General features: G+C 37.3%; 3 protein-coding genes and 1 pseudogene across 4 annotated transcripts; all 4 read left to right on the top strand.

Moving 5' to 3' along the window:
* Nucleotides 1-1294, top strand: LOC120164502 (delta(3,5)-Delta(2,4)-dienoyl-CoA isomerase, peroxisomal-like). 2 transcript variants are annotated; one of them, XM_039174205.1, is made up of 3 exons: nt 1-80; nt 286-999; nt 1098-1294. In XM_039174205.1, exons 2-3 carry the CDS (start codon nt 363-365, stop codon nt 1286-1288), a joined length of 828 nt encoding a protein of 275 aa, XP_039030136.1. In that variant the 5' UTR covers nt 1-80; nt 286-362; the 3' UTR covers nt 1289-1294. The 2 variants fall into 2 exon arrangements, with proteins under 2 accessions (XP_039030136.1, XP_039030137.1); XM_039174206.1 differs by having other exon boundaries at nt 42-80; nt 351-999.
* Nucleotides 1295-3020: 1726 nt separating this feature from the next.
* Nucleotides 3021-3172, top strand: LOC120164659 (annotated as a pseudogene).
* Nucleotides 3173-16810: 13638 nt separating this feature from the next.
* LOC120164503 (delta(3,5)-Delta(2,4)-dienoyl-CoA isomerase, peroxisomal-like) lies at nt 16811-17832 on the top strand. Its single transcript, XM_039174208.1, has 2 exons — nt 16811-17498; nt 17595-17832. The coding sequence occupies exons 1-2, from the start codon at nt 16862-16864 to the stop codon at nt 17783-17785; spliced, it is 828 nt and encodes a 275-aa protein (XP_039030139.1). The 5' UTR covers nt 16811-16861; the 3' UTR covers nt 17786-17832.
* Nucleotides 17833-20954: 3122 nt separating this feature from the next.
* LOC120164501 lies at nt 20955-22308 on the top strand. The gene has a single exon (XM_039174204.1). The coding sequence runs from the start codon at nt 21094-21096 to the stop codon at nt 22087-22089; it is 996 nt and encodes a 331-aa protein (XP_039030135.1). The 5' UTR covers nt 20955-21093; the 3' UTR covers nt 22090-22308.
* The last annotated feature ends 1224 nt before the right edge of the window (nt 22309-23532 follow it).

The following is a 23532-nucleotide window of genomic DNA, read 5'->3' as shown; positions in this document are numbered from 1 at the left end:
TATCACTTGTTTTCTTCCATTTTCGTTGCCAGACATCGCTTCTCTCACCCAGGTTCAGCCCTCCTGACTCCTGTTCTCTGGTTTGTTTCTTACTTTTAATTATTTTCTGGGTTTATGTTCTTTTTCTTCTGGGATGAAATCAAAATCTTAATTTGAAGTCTTCTTTGTTGGATTTTAGGTCTTGTAATTTTGCTATATTGTTGCAGTCTATATGTCTTTTGCTTGGTTTTCATAGAGAAATTGTGTGCTTAAATGTTAAATCATGATTGTTCTTGATTTCGGCAGCTGTAGATTATAACGAAGATCAAGGCTTAGTTTTGATCAATTTAGTTCATCATTCATTCCCAGAGAGAGAGAGAATCATGGAAGACAAGTATGAAACCCTGAAAATTCTTCAAGAATCCCCAAATTCGGGAGTTTTTGACTTAATCTTAAACCGCCCATCTGTCAGTAATGCACTTTCAAACGATTTCTTCAGTGAGTTCCCCAAAGCTCTCAGTGCGCTCGATCAAAACCCTGCCGTCACCGCCATCGTTCTATCCGGAGCCGGCAATCACTTTTGCGGAGGCATTGACCTTACTACCCTCGCATCTATCTCCAAAGATAACTCTGGAGATCACGGCCGCGTTGGGGAGCGGTTGCGGAGACGTCTCAAGTTCATGCAGGATGCGATCACCGCCATGGAGCGGTGCCGAAAACCGGTGATCGCGGCCATACACGGTGCGTGTCTTGGCTTGGGGATCAATATCGTGACAGCCTGTGACATAAGGTATTGTAGTAAGGATGCATTCTTTTCTGTCAAGGAAGTCGATGTGGGCATCGCCGCTGATCTCGGTACCCTCCAGAGATTACCTGGGATAGTAGGGTTTGGGAACGCCATGGAGTTATCGTTGACGGCAAGGAGGTTCTCCGGTGAGGAGGCAAAGGAATTGGGTCTGGTTTCTCGGGTTTTCGGGTCAAGGGAGGAGCTGAAGGAAGGTGTTCGCACCATTGCAGAGGGTAAGTCGAGCTTGTAATTTCCTTATCATAATTCAATACATTTTGCTGAGGATTTAGGCATGAATGATGAAATGGGTTGTTTCGAAATTGGATGGCAGGAATCGGCGGGAAGCCGCCGCTTGCAGTGGTGGGAACAAAAGCGGTGTTGATAAGAAGCAGGGATCTGAATGTGGAACAAGGATTAGAGTATGTTGCAACTTGGAACTCTTCCATGCTTCTGTCAGATGATCTAACACAGGCGATTTCTGCTCAAAAACACAAAAGGAAACCTACTTATGCGAAGCTTTGAATTTGAGTGCTGTTCTTTCACCCCTAGCGTTGTTTTAAACTCTCTGTTCAGTGTTGATAATAAGATATGGCCGGCATGGATGATGATAGAAGCCAAACTTTAAAGCACATTTCAAGTTAATGTAATAATGGTGGTCTTTAAATCTAAGCAGTTATGTCAAATCCTTTTAGGTGACGATGTTCTAGAAAAATTACTACTAGTTATGTTTTTCATTTTCAGTGGTCATTTCATTTCATTTTTATGTTTTTCTAACAGGATTTTAGGAAATGAAAAGCATTGTTTGTCGTTTAAAATGTGATGGATCCCATTAGGTTTGGTTGGCTGGTAAATACTTCATTATACTCGATTACACAACCGAACCCGTCAAAAGAGTTCGATCTTATTGCATGCACGATTCTATCCTTTGGAATAAAAGAAAGGTTTTATGTGTCATCTCCCAAATAACAGATTTATCACCATCCTTGTACCTATCTAATATTTTAGTATCCATTACCTATCTATCACCCACTACCCGTTACTTATCTATCACCCACTAAGGGAATTTTTTTTAAATCTGCATCCGTCCACGTAGGTATATTACCCTACACTAGGGCTGGCAATTATCCATGGGTGAGTGGATTATTCACCCACTCGCCCCGAATAAATGGACGAAAGCTCGCTGTGAAACGGATGATTGGCGGGTGATGGATGGATCGGGTGATGGGTCGGGTCGGATATGGATGAACTTTTTTTGACCCATCACCCGCATCATCCATCCACCCATTAATATATCCTCCATCCATATATATATATATATTATCCCATTGAAAATATGTCTATTAATATGGGTACAAAAAGCATAATTTCTTCACCATTTCTTCCCCTATTGCGTAAATACATCTAAACCTTCCACTAATTCTGCACAAATTTTGCTCAAATCTAGTTCAGTTTACCAACTTTTGGACTTTATTTTTTAGAACACAACTTCCTCAAGCTGCATGCATTGCTTATTCTCTTAAAATGGATAACAAGAAAGCATGTGTTGTCTCGTATATTGGAGATGGTGGCACCAGTGAAGTAAGCACATTAACAATCTTCTACCATGGTGTGCATTGAGTCAATCTGATTTTAACATCCAAATTACAGATAATTGAGGTTGCGTAGAAAGCCAATGGCTTGATATTTGTTTTAATTGCTTAATTATGAAGTCTGGAAATTAATGCAGTAATCACTGAAATATGAAAGTTAAATGTACCGAATTTTGATGGTAGATGAAGTGTTTATGATCATTTGGTTGGTTAATAGATATATTTTGATAGCCTGTAATTTTAACTATAGAGTCATTTGTATGGCATAGAATTGTGCGTGTGATGGCTTGTTAGATTCTTAAGGTATACCATGTTGGTGGAATTATTTTGAGAATATTTCAACTCGATAGTAATTTCCTGATATTTTCTATCTCCCTGAAGTTTTCATCGGTCTGTGTTCTTGATCTGCTTCCTGAGTTAATATGCAAGTATTTGGAATTCTTCAAGGTCTTAAGCATACAAATTTTTGGATGCATAGCAGAAAACTATCCAACATGCATAAAAATACAGCTTACCAGGTGGGAATATAGGCAAATCATGGGAAAAACCATTAGTAGTTTGAGTAAAGAGTGATTTTATGCTGAAGCAATATCCCACATTGGAGAAGTACATGAGTGGATCACTTATTTGGCATTATAAATAAAAGGCATCTACCACCTTTCAACATATTTACCTGGATGGGGTTAATAGACTATCATCAAGGTTCATGGCCTAGGTAAGCGACCTCCATTGTACTTGGGAGGAGCGCTCGCCAAAGGTCTCTCACTATAGGAGAGCCTACATTATAATTTTTGGTAATGGGTGAGTTCGAGCTCAAAATTGAGCTTCAATTGAGCTCGAGTTTCAATTGAGTTCTTGAATTTTTTTGAGTTCAAGTTTTTTCAAGTTTGAGTTGAGTTTTAATATTATCTTTCAAATTCGAGTTGAGCTTAAAAATTTTAGGCTCGTGAGTTTTTGAGTCGAGTTTACATTTAAATAGTATCATACATTTCTCATCTGTTCCACCTTGATGGATTGAGTGGATATGGATAAAATTTTTTGTTGGTGTGGATGGAGATTTAGACCGCAGGTGATGGGGTGGATGATGCTCCACCCGACCCATCTTCGATCCATTGCCAGCCCTACACTATACCCACTATTCAATTGGCGGACCCTCTAGTATTCGTCCACAACAACTTTAAAGATTACATATATAAGCAATAAAACAAAAAATAAACACATCCATTAAGAAACATAATAAAATAAATGAAGATTTAATTGAGTTTATACCGTAACATTTGGTTAAATTACGAGTGATGTCTTATAAAATTTTAAGACTTATAGAATATTTTCTGAATTTATACTTAAATTCATAATGGCCCAAAATTTATATATGGGGTAATTAGTGAACGGGCAGATACGATAGGAGGATGCAGAGCGAGCAAGGTTTCAAACCAATCATCTACCTATTATCCACGACGGGTATGACTTTTTACATTCACACCCGCTCACTGTGCACTAAACTTATATCTATCCTCACACCAATTGAAGTGGATGCAATGCGAAATCCACGAAATTATACCCGTTTGTCATCCCTACCCATCATGCTGATGTAACCTGCTTATGAGCTGCCACCATTTATTTTGAATTTTTTAGTTTCTGATGTCATTTATGACTAATGTAATTGAATTACATTTTTTTATAAAAATAATGATACAAGACGAGGAGGATAGGATGAGTATAAAATTATAATCACATATGTTCCATCACCTACAATATAGTATAATATGTATTTTTTTTTCTTAATTAGGTGCAAAATGAGACGAGTTTTATATTTACAATCATAAACTTACAAGGCAAAATGTGGTTACTGATGGGTGATACATTGGTTTCGCTCAACTTGGTGTTGCTTTATTAATATATGTTTTTTTTGTTGTCCTCTAGTTCCAAGGCTTCGGTCTGATTAATTTGGATCGACCCGAGTCGCACACCTGACTTTAGTGGGTGAGTCTCCCAACGGGGATTTTCTGCATACACAAGGACTCGAACCTGAGAGACATTGCTTAAGCAATATCAAGCTGCTTACCACTTGAACCAACCCCGTTAGTTATATCTGTTTTTCAATAGTCTGGATAATTATAATAGTAGTATTTATTTTGAATTTGTTTTAATATTGACAAAAAAAATACACATTCGGTAGATATAATTGTTCAAACTCAATACCTCAAGAGAAAATAATACTTCCTTTTAACCATTGAGACCATTTAGTGAGTCCATTAATATATCAATTATAAGTTGCTTTCTTTTATGCTTGAGCTCACAAATCTTGTAAACCAACTTCTGGATAATGAAATATGTATTTCAAATTCATATGGTTGTCCCTTGTTCTCATATGTAATGGGATAAGGGTGAGGTAAGATAGTAGGTTGCCCCAATACCAGGTTGAGAGCAGCTTCCGTAGAAGACCTTCGAATTATGAAATGCCCTCCGTGGTTACTGTCGGAACCGTCTTCCGGTTGGGCCCCGGGAATTGGGCTTCGACTTGAAATAATTGGGTTGGAGTCGCCACCGACCACTTTAAAACAAATTTAGGTGGGTCGGACACCATCTTACCTGATCTGCGTTGTACCAGAAACGTGTCGGGTTCGGGAGTCGGTTACGGTCGAGGAAGGATTAGCACCCTTGAACCGCCCTTTCGGTACCAATTAATTTGTCGGTTGTCTTTTATTACGAAAATTAAGAATTTAAATTGAAATTTAAAAATCCGATTCGAATTACTTACCTTTTGATTGGTTGGAAGTACAACTGAAACAAAATATGTTAGATAAAAAAAAAATTACTCAAACAATGCTAACAATAAAAAATAAATAAAAATAGGTAAAAAAAATATAAAAACTTAGGATCAAATTGGAACAAATTGAGCTTAATGAGTTAGAAAATGGACTGCAAAAGAACAAATAAAAAGTTAGGGGACCAAATCACAAAATACAAAAAAAAAAATATAAATAGATAGGGATTAAATTGATTAAATTGGAAATTCGGAGGCAAATTTACAGGTAGTGACCGAATTGCAAAGCGATTCAAAGTTCCAGGGACGGCGGAAAGAATTTAAGAATAAGCTATTTGCAAAATGGTCCTCCGTATATAAATGGGCCAAAAGACCCTTTCCCTTTCATTTTCCTCATTTCCTCAGAAATCTCATCTCTCTCAAACGAGAGAAAACCTCCACCCAGGCGATTTCCGGCCACCGTCAGACGCCGCCGCCGGCCACCGCCGGCGGTGGCCGAAAAATCTAAACAAGCCCAGAACACTCTCCTTGATACCCCGAGCGTCGATCCAAAGTCCAAATCCCACAAATATCCCCAAAACGGCGCAGATCTAAAGTGTAAGTTTCGGTTTTTTTTACCCTTTAAAACCGGCGTCTCTTGAGTTTCGGCCACTCCTCGGTTATGGCTAGGCTTTTGCGTACTCTCGATGACCAAAACCGAGTAACCCTCGATTTTTTGTGATTTTTCTAGTGATTGTTGCTTTGGCTTTTGGTTTCTGTTGTTTTTTTGTTTTTGTGGTTTTGGGTATTGTTCTGTGTAGACCGGTTTGTGGTCGATGGTTCTCGGTATCTCTCGATGATGCTTGTGTTTCTCCAGCAGTGTACTGTGTGGTGTTCGGTGCTGTGGTTCCGTGTGGGTTCTCCCCCTGTTCTGTCTTCTCTCTGGGGGTATTTATACTCTCTCGGCCGGTGAGCGTTACCGAACTTCACGGGATGGGTCAGTCCCGTATGGTGGCGCGATTTTCGGCCTGTGGGAGACTGAGCTGTTGTGACTCGATTCTTGCGAGATTTGCGTTCTGTTATGGAACGTGTTTGTTGCATGTTTGACCGGTTTCATTTCCGGTGACGGCTGATGCTTCTGGCCGTTGAAATTGCTTCTGGCCGTTGGATTGGGTCAGATCCAACGGTCCAGATCTGGCTGCTCATTTGATGAAATATTTAGTGATTCAGAACCCTAGTTATCATGTGATTTGAGCCGTTGATCACTGCTTGATCTAACGGCTGTAAGTTGTGCGGCGCTGGGACTAAGTTTAGAAACCCTAGCTTGGCAACTGGGTTGGGTCAGGCCCACCTGATCTGCTTGGACCTCGTTCTGGACCCTGAACAGAAAAACAATAACAAAATAATTAAATAAGAAATAATAATAATAAAATAATTACAATAATAATAATAATAATAATAATAATAATAATAATAAATAATATATATATAAATATTTTAAAAAACATATAATATATAATTTCCAAAATGTTTTTTTTTTAAATTATATAATATATATATTTAAAAAATGTTTTAAAAAAATTATATATTATATATTTTTAAAATATTTTTAAAAAAACTATATAATATATAAATGTTTTCAAAATGTTTTCAAAACTATATATCATATAAATTTTCAAAAATGTTTTTCAAAACTATATATTATATACGTTTTCAAAAAATATATATATATATTATATACATTTTCAAAATGTTTTCAAAGATTATATATTATATATATTTTTAAAATGTTTTCGAAAAAAACATATATTATATATCATATAATATATACTTTTCAAAAAGATATTCTCAAAATTATATATATTATATGTATTTTAAAACATTTGTAAACTATATAATATATAGATATGTATATATAAATAAAAATCAGACGAAAATAGGTGTCTACAGCTGCCCCTCTTTATCCTTTTTCGTGGAACGAAAAATAGGACAAAGACAAAAAAAGACACAAATTTTCGTTCGGTGGAGTTGAAGAATAACTCCCTGTCGAATTGAGTTGTAGATGGTTCCTCCGTCATGAAGTCGAGTCCATATTGAAATGATATGGAATTGAAGCTGCAATTCGGAATTTGAATCTGGATGTGGCTTCTCATTTCCAAATTGTAGTCAACTTCGGTCTTCTTCTCGGTTTAAAGATCTAGGTTGGAAAATTCGACTTGAATGTAGTCTCTTGACTCCACCCTGTGGTTGATAGGCCCTCGAGCTGAATAAAATCGAACTCCGAAGGTCTTCGTTGACAAATAGCTTTTCTCGTCTTAAGCTATACTGCCGGAAAAACGGTTTATTGTCACTAAGGCACGGTTCACCCAGGTGTTATTCTCGACTTGAAAACCTTGATTGCAGCCGGACAATAGTGTGATTGAGGTGTCATCGAGTTTATTGGAATCGAACTCGACAATTTTATTGACAGATAACCCTTCTTGCCTTGAGCTATTCTGTAAACTTGATTTGCCTCTAAGTTGAATATAATCGAACTCAAGGGTCTTTAGCAGATAACCCTTCTTGACTTAAGCTATGCTGCAAATGATGTGCCTTGGAGCTGAGCGGAGTCGAACTCGAAGGCCTTTTGTTGCCAGACAACCCTTCTAGACTTAAGTTGTGCTGTAAATGATATGCCTTGGAGCTGAGCGTAGTCGAACTCGAAGGTCTTTGGTTGGCAGATAACCCTTCTCGACTTAAGTTATGCTGCAAATGATGTGCCTTGGAGCTGAGCGGAGTCGAACTCGAAGGCCTTTTGTTGCCAGACAACCCTTCTAGACTTAAGTTGTGCTGTAAATGATATGCCTTGGAGCTGAGCGTAGTCGAACTCGAAGGTCTTTGGTTGGCAGATAACCCTTCTCGACTTAAGTTATGCTGCAAATGATGTGCCCCCGAAGCTGAGTGTGATCGAACTTGGGGGTCTTTGGCAGATAGCCCTTCTCGACTTAAGCTATGCTGCAAATGATGTGCCTTGGAGCTGAGCGTAGTCGAACTCGAAGGTCTTTGGTGACAGATAACCCTTCTAGCCTTGAGTTATGCTGTAAATGATGTGCCGTTGAGCTGAGCGTAGTCGAACTCAAAGGTCTTTTGTTGGCAGACAACCCTTCTAGACTTAAGTTGTGCTGCAAATGATATGCCTTGGAGCTGAGCGTAGTCGAACTCGAAGGTCTTTGGTTGGCAGATAACCCTTCTCGACTTAAGTTATGCTGCAAATGATGTGCCCCCGAGGCAGAGTGTAATCGAACTCGGGGGTCTTTGGCAGATAGCCCTTCTTGACTTAAGCTATGCTGCAAATAGTTTGTTTGGAAAAAAATGGCTTCCCTTAACGAGTCGGAGCCGGTCATGATTCTTCAGGTGATTCCTCTGAGCGAGAACTAAGTAAGACAATCTTTGGATAACTCCCATTTTATGGGAAAGCCCGTTGATGAATTCTGACAACCAAATATCTTCCGTTGTGGAATTGAAATCTGGCTTGAATACATAAACTGGAAACATATTGCTCATTGTTGAGTTGAGATGATCTGAATTTGATCTGAATTGGTTCTCGAACCCATCTGAAATTGGTTCTGTAGATATGTAAAGTCGGTTGAGGTGTAGCTTCTTGCTGCTGAGTTACACCATCGTTCTTTAAAGGTGCTTGCAAGTCGAGTAGCCTTCATCCTGAAGTCGAAGCTTGACTCTGAAAGCTGCAAAATTATGTATGCTAAAATGATGAATGTGATGCACCTAAGTATGTCTAAGATGCATGCAACATGAATAAATTATGTGTTATTTCTTGGATGGAGTCTCGTGCTTTGCCTGCCAATCTGGTCCATGGAATCGATCGTGCCCCATTTGCTTCTCGAGCTTGGGTTTTACAGACATTTCATATCCGAGATTGTTCTGTTTGAAAATGTTTTTCTCATTTTTCTTGTTTCAGGAGAGAAAATGATAAAAATGATGTAAAATATTATTCGCAATTGAATCAAATTATAAACGTGAGTTCAAAGAATATCAAAGGAATCAATAGCTCTTTTAACGTTTTCAGAGTTACAGCTCTTTGACTGGATGGGTTGGCTTTAGTCTGGCCTCCTTTCTAAGGTTTTGGTAAAAAATGTCATTTTTTTGAAATATCGAACCATGCTTTGGCTTTTCGATTAGGCACGGACAAAATGATGCAACTAACTTAATCAATTACTAGGCCTTCTATTTCGGTTCTCTGAAATCTTTCATTTGTTCAAGTTTTGTAGGCTCCTCTAACAAAGGTAGTGCAGAAACATCGGTCTGAAAATGAAATTCTTGGGTGCTCGTGTGTAGTTGACTATAACAGGTGTTCCTTAACTCCCTTAGTCCATTTCACCGAAAATTTCTTGCTTAGATAAATTTGATTTAACTTGTCATTATCTGGCTAGCTGAATCCATAAAGCCGGGGTATTTAACCAATTGCCTTAGAGGGACAACTTAATATTATAATCACTCTTATCAAGTTAACTGAAGGGTTCATCTCATCACAGAGTCTTCAGCCTGACAAGAGCAGTGGAGCAAACACCGAATTGCCAAGTGTCCGAGCAATGTCATGGTTTGAACGTAATCTACTCATAAGGCCAGGGCTTTCAAGTTTCCTCTATAACCAATTGCCTTAGCGGAATAGCTCAGTTTTTACAGATTTAATTTCTTAAGATTGTCAAGAAGAACCTGTTATAGCCTAGGTATTTGTTGAAAGTCAAAAATTTCATCTTTATAGTTCAATTTTCAAGCAACTGACCTAAACTGGATTCACCTACTCGACTCTTTCATTTGTAAAGATCATCATCGTCATTGAACGTCTTAAATAAAAAACCTAGTAATATGCAAATGATGCCCCATGTTGTCCGTACCTTATGAAAGGAAAATTGGTTAATTCCAAGAACGGGGTATGGTGTTTGAGGGTATGATAAGGTCAAAGTCCTTGTTTTAAATCATGTTACTTTGTCAAAGATTCGTAACTTTGAACCGTTTACAGAGTTTCTTAATTCAAATGATATGCAAAGAATTGCAAATTTGCAAATATGATCCATTGCTTAACATCTTTTAAAGAAAAATGTCTTTACAAAAACTTGAGAAAAAAAATGGAAGAAAAACAAAGTCAAACAGAAATGCCTCAACTGATGAAATGATATTCCTCACTTGGATGCCCCCAAGTTGTTGAAGTCGATCCAGTTCTGGTTACGCATCTTTTGTACAACCCTCTTGAATGCGTAACAGTTCTCAATTGTGTGCCCTGGGACTCCGCCGTGATATTCACAATACGCATTCTCATCATACCACTTGGGGTATGGGGGCTTCATGGGTTCTACTGGATATGGTGACACCACATGGGTGTCAAGAAGTTGCTGGTAAAGCTCTTTGTAGGTCATGGGAATTGGGTCGAAATGTTCCCTTTCCCTCCTGGAATCTTGTTTAGAAGTACCTAACGGTACAGCTGCAGTTGATTTTGGGCTGGAGATTGTAACACCTTTGCTGGAGTGTTTGATGTTATTAACCTCTCCATCCCTCTCCCTCATAGGAGGCTTCTTACTGGCTTCCCCATCCTTAATCTTGCCTTGCTTTATGGCCGACTCAATCATTTCTCCGGCCATAACCAAGTCTGAAAAACTTCCTGATGTGATCGCCACCAGATGCCCGAAGTATGGAGCCTTCAGAGTCTGCACGAAAAGTTTCCGAGTTTCCTTTTCATCTAACGGTGGATGAACTTGCACAGCCAAGTCCCTCCATTTTTGTGCGTACTGCCTGAAACTCTCGTTATGCTTCTTTTCCATGTTTTGTAGCATAACTCGATCTGGCCTTATATCATTGTTATGCTTGTATTGTTCTAGAAATGACTTGGCCAGGTCCTTCCAGGTCTTGATATTTGATCGGCTGAGCTGGTTGTACCACCGAATGGCTGAGCCCGACAGACTATCCTGAAAGCAGTGGATCAGGAGTTGGTCGTTTCCTCCATATCCTGTCATCTTTCGACAGAACATGGTGATGTGAGCGGATGGGCAACTATTCCCGTCAAACTTCTCGAACTCCGGGGACTTAAATTTCGGGGGAAGAACCAAGTCCGGGACTAGACTAAGTTTCGTTGCATCGATTTCATGGTAGTCACGGTCTCCTTTGACTATATTCATTTGGTCCTCCAATTGTTTGATTTTTTCCTCCATCTTCCTCGCTTTTTCCTCTTCGTCCAAATCCGGTACATGATAATAACCCGGATTGTTCTTAGGGTTAAATACAGAGGACGAGGGCTTCGCTTTTGCAGCAGATGAGTCCCCTCGAAGTTCTGGTAAGATTTCAGGTGAGATAACCACTTGTGGGGTAGGTTGTATAGTTACCCCTTCCGATGAACCTGCCCCAGGTGCACTGGTCTGTTGTAGGCCAATTAACTTGGCAACGATCTGATCAACCAAGGACTCTTGGTTCTTTGTGATTGTTTCTAGAGTATTTCGACTGTTCTGGTTTATCTTGTCTTCTAGCTCTTTTTGTAGTTTTACCATATTCTCCTCGATTTGTGTAATTCTGGCTTCCATCATCTTCTTCTTCAAACGAGTGTTATGTGGATGGGGTGTGTCCAATACTTGAGGCGGTGTATCCAGTATTTACTCCCCTTTGATGAGACATGTATATATTAGTTAATGTGAATGCAAAGAAAATAACAAAATGCAAAGAAAATAAAAAATGCAAAATGTCTAAATATGTGATGCATGAAATGTCCGAGGCATTGATCCAAAAAATGTGCCTGTTATTCTGAATAACCCTTATTGGTGACAAAAGTGTTACGTCTGAAGAGACAAAAAAAACTCTTTTGATGGTACAAATCTTGTACAGCTTCTGACAAGTTAATTCGTCTTTTTCACTAGTTGAATATCCTGTCGCACCATTCCGGCTCCTTTGGCTAAAATGTGCAAATAATGAGATGCTTGCCCCCAAAAAAAAAGATCTCGAAGGACTGCATCTTCGACTTTCACTTTCTACCGAGCTTGTTTCTAACGAAAGTGTCATTGGAGCCTTCCATCGAGAGAAATTATCCGAAGCTTGCCTCTTGAATTCGTCAGTAATGACATCCAGCTCAGCTAGTGTTTTACCATCTTGTTCTTGTAGTTTTCGAAAGGATCGACCGGGTCAGTGACCTTTTCCTCGTATTGCCCCTGTAACTTTGCCTTTGAGTATTCTTTGACCACGGTTGGACTTCTGTGTTTTTTTGTTTTTTATCTCTTTGTATTATAACCCATTCGTCCATTAATGCAGATTATTCATGTTTAACAAACACATTTTTGGTGGATCAACACATCGTTTTAAATGATGCAAACGATGAACACAAAATAAAATAGAACAAAAAATAAAAGGGTTAGTGAGGTAAATCAAAACAATAAAAAATAAAAAAAAATGAAAAATCCTACCCCACATGATATCTACCCCACATGCTTATTATTCCTACCCTGACATGATCTCTATCCCGCATGCAAATTTTAAACAAAACCTAACCACATGTTTGTCTAGTTCGCATGCTTTGAACAAAAAATAAAGTAGGAAATAAAACAGCCTAAGGTTTGGAATGAGGTTTCGGGGTGGGCTCTAACTCCCTGTATTCTCCCGGTTTAGGTTCTAAAAAAAAGGTACTCGAGTTCTCCTTACCGGTGCCCCCTTGGGCTTGCCAGACCCTTAGTCCTAAGCTCATTACAAGCTTGTGTGGACTAAGTTAAACTCGAGAGGACACATTCCCTTATGCCCATACGGTGAATAAATTCACACGAAGACATAAGGTATATGAATCCCGAAGGCTACTTGCTAGGCATATGCGGTGAATAAATTCACACGAATGCGTCGCTTTCACCCCCACTTAAAAGGGTTCGGAGCTCGGGTTTAGAGCTTAGAGATGACAATTTTGAAAAAAATCTGAAATCATTAAAAAACATCAGTACAACTATTTATTTGAAACAAAATAATCAAAGGTAAATAATTGGAATCGAATAGATAAATTAAAATTTAAATTTACAACTTTCGCATAAAAAGACAACGAAAAATTAATTCTGGCCTGACTCACTTACCTGTCCCCAGCGGAGTCGCCAAGCTGTCGGAACCGTCTTCCGGTTGGGCCCCGGGAATTGGGCTTCGACTTGAAATAATTGGGTTGGAGTCGCCACCGACCACTTTAAAACAAATTTAGGTGGGTCGGACACCATCTTACCTGATCTGCGTTGTACCAGAAACGTGTCGGGTTCGGGAGTCGGTTACGGTCGAGGAAGGATTAGCACCCTTGAACCGCCCTTTCGGTACCAATTAATTTGTCGGTTGTCTTTTATTACGAAAATTAAGAATTTAAATTGAAATTTAAAAATCCGATTCGAATTACTTACCTTTTGATTGGTTGGAAGTACAACTGAAACAAAATATGTTAGATAAAAAAAAAAATTACTCAAACAATGCTAACAATAAAAAATAAATAAAAATAGGTAAAAAAAAATATAAAAACTTAGGATCAAATTGGAACAAATTGAGCTTAATGAGTTAGAAAATGGACTGCAAAAGAACAAATAAAAAGTTAGGGGACCAAATCACAAAATACAAAAAAAAATATAAATAGATAGGGATTAAATTGATTAAATTGGAAATTCGGAGGCAAATTTACAGGTAGTGACCGAATTGCAAAGCGATTCAAAGTTCCAGGGACGGCGGAAAGAATTTAAGAATAAGCTATTTGCAAAATGGTCCTCCGTATATAAATGGGCCAAAAGACCCTTTCCCTTTCATTTTCCTCATTTCCTCAGAAATCTCATCTCTCTCAAACGAGAGAAAACCTCCACCCAGGCAATTTCCGGCCACCGTCAGACGCCGCCGCCGGCCACCGCCGGCGGTGGCCGAAAAATCTAAACAAGCCCAGAACACTCTCCTTGATACCCCGAGCGTCGATCCAAAGTCCAAATCCCACAAATATCCCCAAAACGGCGCAGATCTAAAGTGTAAGTTTCGGTTTTTTTTACCCTTTAAAACCGGCGTCTCTTGAGTTCCGGCCACTCCTCGGTTATGGCTAGGCTTTTGCGTACTCTCGATGACCAAAACCGAGTAACCCTCGATTTTCTGTGATTTTTCTAGTGATTGTTGCTTTGGCTTTTGGTTTCTGTTGTTTTTTTGTTTTTGTGGTTTTGGGTATTGTTCTGTGTAGACCGGTTTGTGGTCGATGGTTCTCGGTATCTCTCGATGATGCTTGTGTTTCTCCAGCAGTGTACTGTGTGGTGTTCGGTGCTGTGGTTCCGTGTGGGTTCTCCCCCCTGTTCTGTCTTCTCTCTGGGGGTATTTATACTCTCTCGGCCGGTGAGCGTTACCGAACTTCACGGGATGGGTCAGTCCCGTATGGTGGCGCGATTTTCGGCCTGTGGGAGACTGAGCTGTTATGACTCGATTCTTGCGAGATTTGCGTTCTGTTATGGAACGTGTTTGTTGCATGTTTGACCGGTTTCATTTCCGGTGACGGCTGATGCTTCTGGCCGTTGAAATTGCTTCTGGCCGTTGGATTGGGTCAGATCCAACGGTCCAGATCTGGCTGCTCATTTGATGAAATATTTAGTGATTCAGAACCCTAGTTATCATGTGATTTGAGCCGTTGATCACTGCTTGATCTAACGGCTGTAAGTTGTGCGGCGCTGGGACTAAGTTTAGAAACCCTAGCTTGGCAACTGGGTTGGGTCAGGCCCACCTGATCTGCTTGGACCTCGTTCTGGACCCTGAACAGAAAAACAATAACAAAATAATTAAATAAGAAATAATAATAATAAAATAATTACAATAATAATAAATAATAATAATAAATAATAATAATAATATAATAATATAATATATATATAAATATTTTAAAAAACATATAATATATAATTTCCAAAATGTTTTTTTTTTAAATTATATAATATATATATTTAAAAAATGTTTTAAAAAAAATTATATATTATATATTTTTAAAATATTTTTTAAAAAAACTATATAATATATAAATGTTTTCAAAATGTTTTCAAAACTATATATCATATAAATTTTCAAAAATGTTTTTCAAAACTATATATTATATACGTTTTCAAAAAATATATATATATATATTATATACATTTTCAAAATGTTTTCAAAGATTATATATTATATATATTTTTAAAATGTTTTCGAAAAAAACATATATTATATATCATATAATATATACTTTTCAAAAAGATATTCTCAAAATTATATATATAATATGTATTTTAAAACATTTGTAAACTATATAATATATAGATATGTATATATAAATAAAAATCAGACGAAAATATGTGTCTACAGTTACATATGTTTCGTTCAATTTCTCATCGAATTTCCACAAGATGTTTGCATGTGGTTGGATTAGCAATTGAATTTTCCGACCATTGAAACTTTCCACACCCAAAAGTAATTAAATAAAATCCATGGAAGAATTCCATGTCTTGACTCCTCATTTTACTCGTAATTCATTCATTACCTACAACCGTAATTCAAATCTAAGACTTGGATCTTGACTAGCAAATGACGAAACCAACCACAACGATTCGATTTTGATTGGTTAAAATAAATAAATTAAACGATTCAATCCATTTTATTTTAGTCTTAATTTTTTAAAATTATTTTAATCGAATTAATTAATTTTATATATCGAGTAATAATACATAAAATCAATATTTACTTTTACTTAGTAAAATATCTTTGAAGAATATTTGTAGTATTCCTTTTATATTTTATTCATTTTTTCTTGTAAGATTCTTTATAATTTCGTAAAAGAGTTTTGGGAAAATTACTTATTTGGTCATCCACCTTTTACGATGTTTACGTTTTGACCTATTTACCAACAAATTTGAAATGGATGCTAAGAGTGACGTAGTTTGCTCATTTCGTATGGTAAGGATTTGAACCTATAATAAAAGACGTGATGTTTCATCTCGCTAGACTAGTTATTGTTGGTGGAGTATATTAAATTTTGATGATGGAGTTGTCACTTTTTTAACAATTTTGATGATTATATTGGTACTTTTTATAATTAAATGACATAAATAAAATACACATAATTTATGATTAAATGTTCAATTTACCCAAAGGGGGGAATGTGGTTAACTGATGAGTGATATGTTTGCATGTGGTGGAATTAGCAATTGAAATTTCCAACCATTGAACTAAATTCATCAAAGTCTTGGTCTTGGACAGCCATTCCTTCTCTCATATATGAATATTCCGGGAAAATGTAATTAAGAAATAAATAAATAAAATACGTTAAATGACTCAATGCCTTGACTCTTGAGTCGTCATTTTACTTTTCATTAATTGTTAACTGCAAGTTGTAAGAAAGAAGTTGGTGTGGAATACAATAGCCTTAGAAATTTCAAATCTAAGAGTTTGATCTTGACTCGGTAAGGTGTAAGTAAGTAAACGACGACACCCACCAAATCGACTCGATCTTTATTGATTAAAGAAAGTCACAACTCTCAACTGTCCAAAGTCATTGCTGTAGTATACGCAATTGCAGGAGGTGCTTTCTGAGTTATTTCTGCCTATATTATTAAATTAGATGGATTTGGTTAATATTACATTTCATTCCCATATATCTATATGTGTGTGTATATATATTATATACCCTTCCTTTTTTATTGGCAAAGGTTTTGCTTCTCTCTCGATCCTCCTGTTCTCTGATTTCGATACCATATCAGTTTTTTTTCTTGAGAAAGAAGATTTATGGAAGACAAGTATGAAACTGTGAAGATTATTCAAGATTCATCAGCTTCTGGAGTTTTTAACCTAATCATAAACCGTCCATCTGTTAGCAATGCACTTTCACTCGACTTCTTCGCTGAATTCCCCAGAGCTCTTCATGCTCTCGACCAAAACCCTAACGTCGCCGTCGTCGTTCTTTCCGGGGCCGGAAATCACTTCTGTGGAGGTCTCGACCTTAAGAGTCTCGCGGGTTTCATCAACGATAGCTCGGGAGATCACGGCCGCATCGGGGAGCGATTACGGAGACAAATCAAGTTCATGCAAGATGGTATCACCGCCATCGAGAGGTGTCGGAAACCGGTGATCGCAGCTATACACGGAGAGTGTCGGGGCACGGGGGTCGGTATCGTGACGGCCTGTGACGTAAGGTACTGTAGTAAGGATTCGTTTTTTTCTGTCAAGGAAGTGGACGTGGCTATCGCCGCTGATATGGGTACCCTCCAGAGATTACCTGGGATAGTAGGGTTTGGGAACGCCATGGAGTTGTCGTTGACGGCGAGGAGGTTCTCGGGTGAGGAAGCCAAGGAAATGGGTCTGGTTTCCCGGGTTTTCGGGTCAAGGGAGGAGCTGATGAAAGGTGTTCGCACCATTGCAGAGGGTAAGTTGAGCTTGTGATTTCCTTATCTTAATTCAGTATTTTATGTTGAGGATATTTCATGGATCATGAAATGGGTTGTTTTTAAACTGGATGCAGGAATCGGCAGTAAGCCGCCGCTTGCGGTGGTGGGAACAAAAGCGGTGTTGATAAGAAGCAGGGATCTGAACGTGGAACAAGGGTTAGAGTATGTTGCAACATGGAACTCTTCCATGCTTCTGTCTGATGATCTAACTCAGGCGATTTCTGCTCAGAAACACAAAAGGAAACCTACTTATGCTAAGCTTTGAATCATAATGATGTTGTTTCCCTTGTTGTTAAGTAGGATTACATTTAGTATATTATGGTGTGAACAATAATGATGTTTTTTCCCTTAAATGCAAGGGTAGTCTTGCTATGTAAAATCTAATGTAATAGTACTTTTATTATTAATAAAATAAATTATCTTCACCGACATCGTTAAGTAATTTTATAGAAAAAAAATTAAAATTTTTATCTGACATACTTTTATATATCATCATCAAATAATTTTTTGATTAAAATTTTCTCAAACATTTGAATTTTGACAAATTCAAAGAAAAATAACTAAATTTTCTTAATTCCAATAAAGTTATTTTAATTTTCCATTCCACCCTCAAAAGTCTTGGTATTTGATAACCATCATCCTATACCCACATAGTAATTAAGAAATAAAATCCAATAAAAAATTCAAGTCTTGAATTGCCAAACTGACTTCTTAACTTTCTTTTTATTCATTTATTTATTAATTCCCTTTTATGTATTTATTATTCTTTCTAAGGTATATTATATACAATTTATTAACCTATGCTTTCCTTTTCTTTTCTTTCCCTTGATATGTTGGTTGCATGACATATTTAGGGATTGCAAACGGGCGGGTTGGGTGAGGATACCCCCTCCCCATCTCCATACTCACCTAATATTTTTCAATCCACTACCCACCCACCACCCATAATGGGTACAAAATTTCAAATCCACACCCGCCCACGCGGGTACATTTTCAAATCCATCCCCACTACCCACTAGCGACGTACCCGTCTAGACCCGCCTGAAAGCAAACTTAAGTTATACATAAGCAACAAACATAAAAAAACATGTCCATTAAGAAACATAATAAAATAATCCAAGGATTATCTGAGTTAAGTGTTATCTTAAAGTACAGAAAACACCATAATAAAAGACATAATTAAAGTTTAGAAACATAAATGACAAACACATAATGTTTTTGTTCTTTGGCACAACATTCTAAAATTTTAGGCAATACTTGTGACATCTGATACTCCAGTATTACAATCATCATTCTCTATTTCCTCCAATTGAGAGCGCTCCAATTTAAATTCACTACTACCTACATATATAATAGAAAGTAAAACTAATATAAGTTAGTAACTAAACTTTAATAAGATAATTAAGTACAATTTAACAACTAATATAAACTAAATAATAATATTACATTTAATATCGGCCCAAAGCCAATTCTGAGCACACATTAATGCTTCAATCGTCTCCGGAAGTAGTCAACTACGATAAGGACCAATTACTCTTCCACCTGTACTGAATGCAGATTCTGATGGGACAGTGGAGACAGGAATGCTCAAAATATCCTTTGCTATTTGTTGGAGAGTTGGATAACTATTTCCATTTGTTTTCCACCAGTTAAGAATGTCAAAATCATCAACAAATGGTATATTAGTAGTTTCTAAGTACCTGTCCAAATCAGTTTTTTCAGAAATTGCAGTATTATTTTGCTCTAGAAATTCAGCAAACTCGTTCAACATTGTTCCTTTGCCCTTGGTATTGAAAAAACCAACAGATTTGGTTTTGCTCTTACTTGCTTGGTTCTTACATTTCTATATCCATACTCATCCACCAATTCATGTAGAAGATCGGCGCAGTAACGAGATTAAAGACTAAAGAAGAGATCAGATTAAAGACTAAATATCCATAATATTTGGTTAAATTACATGTTATATCTTATACAATATTAGAATTTATAACTTAGTCTCTAAAATTACACCTAAATTCATAATGGTCCAAAATTTAATGGATATTTAGCTGGGCGGGCGGATGCGGGGCGGGTAATGTCTCAAACCCATTACCCGCCCACTACCCGCGACGGATATCACTTTCTAAATCCACACCCGCCCACTACCCGCTAAAATTATACCCATCCCCGCCCCAATTGGAGCGGGTGCAATGCGGAATCCACGAAACTGTACCCGTTTGCCATCCCTAGACATATTTATACATATGAAAAAAATGTGCATTAACCTTGCATTGAAAACGAGATAAGAGGTACTAAAATTAAAATTAAAATCAATACATAGAAACCACTAGTTTTATGGATACATTTTTTTAATATAGAGATCACTCATTTTATCAAAAAGATAAAATATCTAAAATTATAATAAAGATTTACAATCATAATCGAAAACTAAACACATAGTTACACTACAACAGAACTGTTCAATAACGACGTTTTTAGTCCTATAACAACGTTTTTAAGCGCCACATAAAAGCTTCCCAACGCAAAAAATGGCCCCTAAAATGAATGCCGCAAACATTAGCGGAGTTTGTAAATAAAAAACGTAGAAACAGGATTGCAGTGCTAAACAACAAACATCGCTAATATTTTTATTTTGTGGCGCTCTATCAGTAAACGCCTTGTTATGTTCAAAGTTAGTGGCGTTTTCTTTTCAAACGCCGCTAAAAAAAGCCCCTACAAACATATTCTGCTATACTGTTAGGACATTTTCTTATAATCTTTGACATAAGAAACTAGTCACTTAAGATCAAACAAACTATATAAGGAAACTGTTAAAAACCTAACAAAAAAAACTTGAACAAAAGATATATACGAACATATCTGATTGCATCAACAAATGAACTATAAAATAGGATCAACAAACAACAAATCAGAGTCGAGCGACGTGAGAAAACTATATACAAACGCAAATCATGTATCCAAACCCAATATGAGAGCCCAAAGTATGGAAGATTAGTATAACAACAAATAAGCATAATCTTGATCAATCGAGGCGATGTGAAATCCAACCTTGAGGGAGAAAAAAAGATAAACGATTGATAACGAAGACCAAAAATGTGTCAGAGGGCAGAAAAGAAATATGTTAAAAGGTAGAGAAGAAATGTGTCATAAAAATAAAGCTATTGAAAACTAAAAAATCAACGGAAAAACAAAGATGTGATATAAAAAAATAAATGACCACCAAACACCAAAACTAATATAACCGCCTAACCACCAAACACCAAAACTAATATAAACGCATTCAAATTGAAGAGAATCAAACAAACAAACAAAAGCTAAAAGAAATCAATAAAATTTGAGCGCACCCTTCTTTCCAAAAGGCCAAAGCTTCGACTTTTTACTCTTATATATAATACATTTCCCCCTACAAAATTTATGCACCCTTCCTCCCCTCATCTTAACAGGTTCCTTTTTCCTTCGTCGAAACCCTAACAAATCCAAACCAAAGCCCAAAAGCCAAAAAAAAAAAAAAAACCAAAGCTGTGTTTGCAAGCAAGTACCCATTGGTTTAGATCTCAAGTCTTACGAACCAACATGGGTGTCTTGCCGGAGAGTTTACGACCATATGGTTGGTTGAGCCGAGAAGATGAGCCGACTAAGTCTAGACCCAAGACTGATCGGTCTAAGCCTACGGATATTGTTGAACCAGAGACCGGTGAGTTTGAGTTCAGGCTTGAAGATCCTGTCACCATGCTTCCGGCCGATGAGCTTTTCTCCAATGGCAAGCTCCTGCCTTTACATTTCTCGTCACTCAAACAACAACAACAACAGCCTCCATTGTCTGATACCAGGTTGCTCGAAACAGCCAAATCTTGTCCAGAAATGGATCCCTACTTGTTTTCTCCCAGAGCTCCGAGGTGTTCCAGCAGGTGGAGGGAGCTTCTCGGTCTTAAAAAATCCTCCCAAAACACTAATCAACAACAACACCCAAAACCGGAATCTCGAACCCCCAAATCTCTAAAGCATTTACTCAACAGAACCGCAAAGTCTTCACCGCCGTTGAATCTCCCACTGTTGAAAGACTCGGATTCCGAGACGGTTTCCATATCCTCATCAAGGCTATCCCTTTCATCATCATCATCTTCCTCGGGCCACGACCACGAGGATCTTCCAAGGCTATCACTTGATTCCGACAAGCCCAGCCCCAACCCTTTCGCTCCTAGTAGAAGTATAAACCCGAACCCACCAAGAACCGGAAGGAGTCGGATCCGGAGGGACCCAAACACGAACCGGGGAGTTTCAGTGGATATTCCGAGAATGAACTCGTCGGGGAAGATCGTGTTTGAAAGCCTAGAAAGAAGCTCAAGCAGTCCAAGTAGATTCAATGGTGGTCCCAAGCTCAAACACAGAGGAATGGAAAGGTCATATTCAGCTAACGTAAGGATCACCCCGGTACTTAATGTCCCCGTTTGTTCATTGAGAGGATCTTCAAAATCGGGCTCGGTTTTCGGATTGTTTTCGTCTTCCCAACAAAAGACTGCAAACGGAGGAAGCAACAGCAAAGGGCGTCAATGTAACAGCAGAAGTTGAAAAAAAAAACAACTTTAACGTTTTCATGTGGTTATTTTCTAGATTTTATCTTTATATTTTCATTTTCTTGCCTCTGCAACGGAACATTGTAATTTCGATGTGAAAAAGACGATGAAAAGCAGGGATTTGTGTATTCAGAGATTGAAATGAAAGGGGTCCTCTAGGTTTTTGGTTTTATCGATCTGATCTGAAAGATATGGAATCTCTGTTTTTCCCTGTTCGTGAATAGATGACTTGACACTGTGTGGTCTATGAGACTGACTCACTTCTTTGTTTTTCTTCTTAACAAAGAGATGAACATTTTTCAAGTACAAATAAAATTATAGATAAATCTTTCGACAAATATTTTATACATACTCCAAGACTCAAACTTATAATATTATTTAATAATATTATTTAAACGATATCAAATTATTTAAATTATTTATACGTGGGAACTGAAATCATATGTTTTTGTTTTGGTCCGAGTCTTTTTGGTAATAGTACTCGTTTTGCAGCTTTGAGATTACATCTAATCTGACCTGTCTCTTCAATAATTCTTTTAAGAAATATTTTATATTCAACTCCACTATATCCAAATGTTTTGATTTCTTAAACTCTAAAACATATGTTTATCTATTTTAATCATGTTTGTTATTTATAAATTTTGAGACATAGTTGGACTATCTTGCTTAAATTTAGGGTGGCGGTAGGACCACATGGCATTAACATGTGGGATAATCTTCAACTAATAATTCAATTGTTCAGTGCTAAGTTTGTTTCCATCTTAATGTCTTATTATTATTTATTCCGTTGGCCCCTCTTGTTTTGTGTGTTTTTTTTTCTTTCCTTTCTTAATTTATCCAAAAGAATAACAAACCCTTTTAACATCCACCACATTCCAGGTCAGGTAGGGATAGAGTTTATGAATGGATCGTGTAATAAAAGGGCAGATATACCCCCAAATACTTGTTCTAACGGGATAAGACACTAGATTTCTTAAGTAGGGTTACGGGTTCAAACCCCGATATTTAAGAATAGAGTAAACTAAGTTGAGAGTATCGCCCTTGCCTCTAAGTACTCGATCTGAATTAGTTGATCAATAAATCAGATAACAGTAATTAATTCAAAAAAAATAAAAGGGCAAATATAAAGAACAAATTGTGGGGTTTCAAAATTAAATGTGGAAATGAATAATGATTTTTAGTTTGACCTTGTCAACTTAGTTCTCTAATGGAACCACCAAGTCTTACTCTTCTGTATTGGAATTCTCCATTTATTATATTTGATATTCTTCCCTCCCCAAAAATCAGTCCCTTCCCCCCCCCCCTGAAATACCATTCCATTTTAAAATAAAATTCATATCATTTTATCAATAAAATTGTTTACATCGTATATTACATAAGATCTGTTCGTATTTAAGATTTAAATGTTCCGAGGGCTAGATCTAGACTTAGTTGGCTC

Source organism: Hibiscus syriacus, unplaced genomic scaffold (assembly GCF_006381635.1).
Source record: "Hibiscus syriacus cultivar Baekdansim isolate YM2019G1 unplaced genomic scaffold, ASM638163v2 tig00111540_pilon, whole genome shotgun sequence".
NCBI lineage: Eukaryota > Viridiplantae > Streptophyta > Magnoliopsida > Malvales > Malvaceae > Hibiscus > Hibiscus syriacus.
The sequence above is the reverse complement of the archived record's forward strand: the minus strand, read 5'-3'. Positions and strand labels throughout refer to the sequence as shown.

Coding starts and splice junctions, on each gene's coding strand:
- LOC120164502 (XM_039174205.1), top strand. CDS start 363: ATGGAAGACAAGTATGAAACCCTGAAAATTCTTCAAGAATCCCCAAAT. Junction 1,000..1,097: donor TGTTCGCACCATTGCAGAGG/GTAAGTCGAGCT, acceptor ATTGGATGGCAG/GAATCGGCGGGAAGCCGCCG.
- LOC120164503 (XM_039174208.1), top strand. CDS start 16,862: ATGGAAGACAAGTATGAAACTGTGAAGATTATTCAAGATTCATCAGCT. Junction 17,499..17,594: donor TGTTCGCACCATTGCAGAGG/GTAAGTTGAGCT, acceptor AACTGGATGCAG/GAATCGGCAGTAAGCCGCCG.
- LOC120164501 (XM_039174204.1), top strand. CDS start 21,094: ATGGGTGTCTTGCCGGAGAGTTTACGACCATATGGTTGGTTGAGCCGA.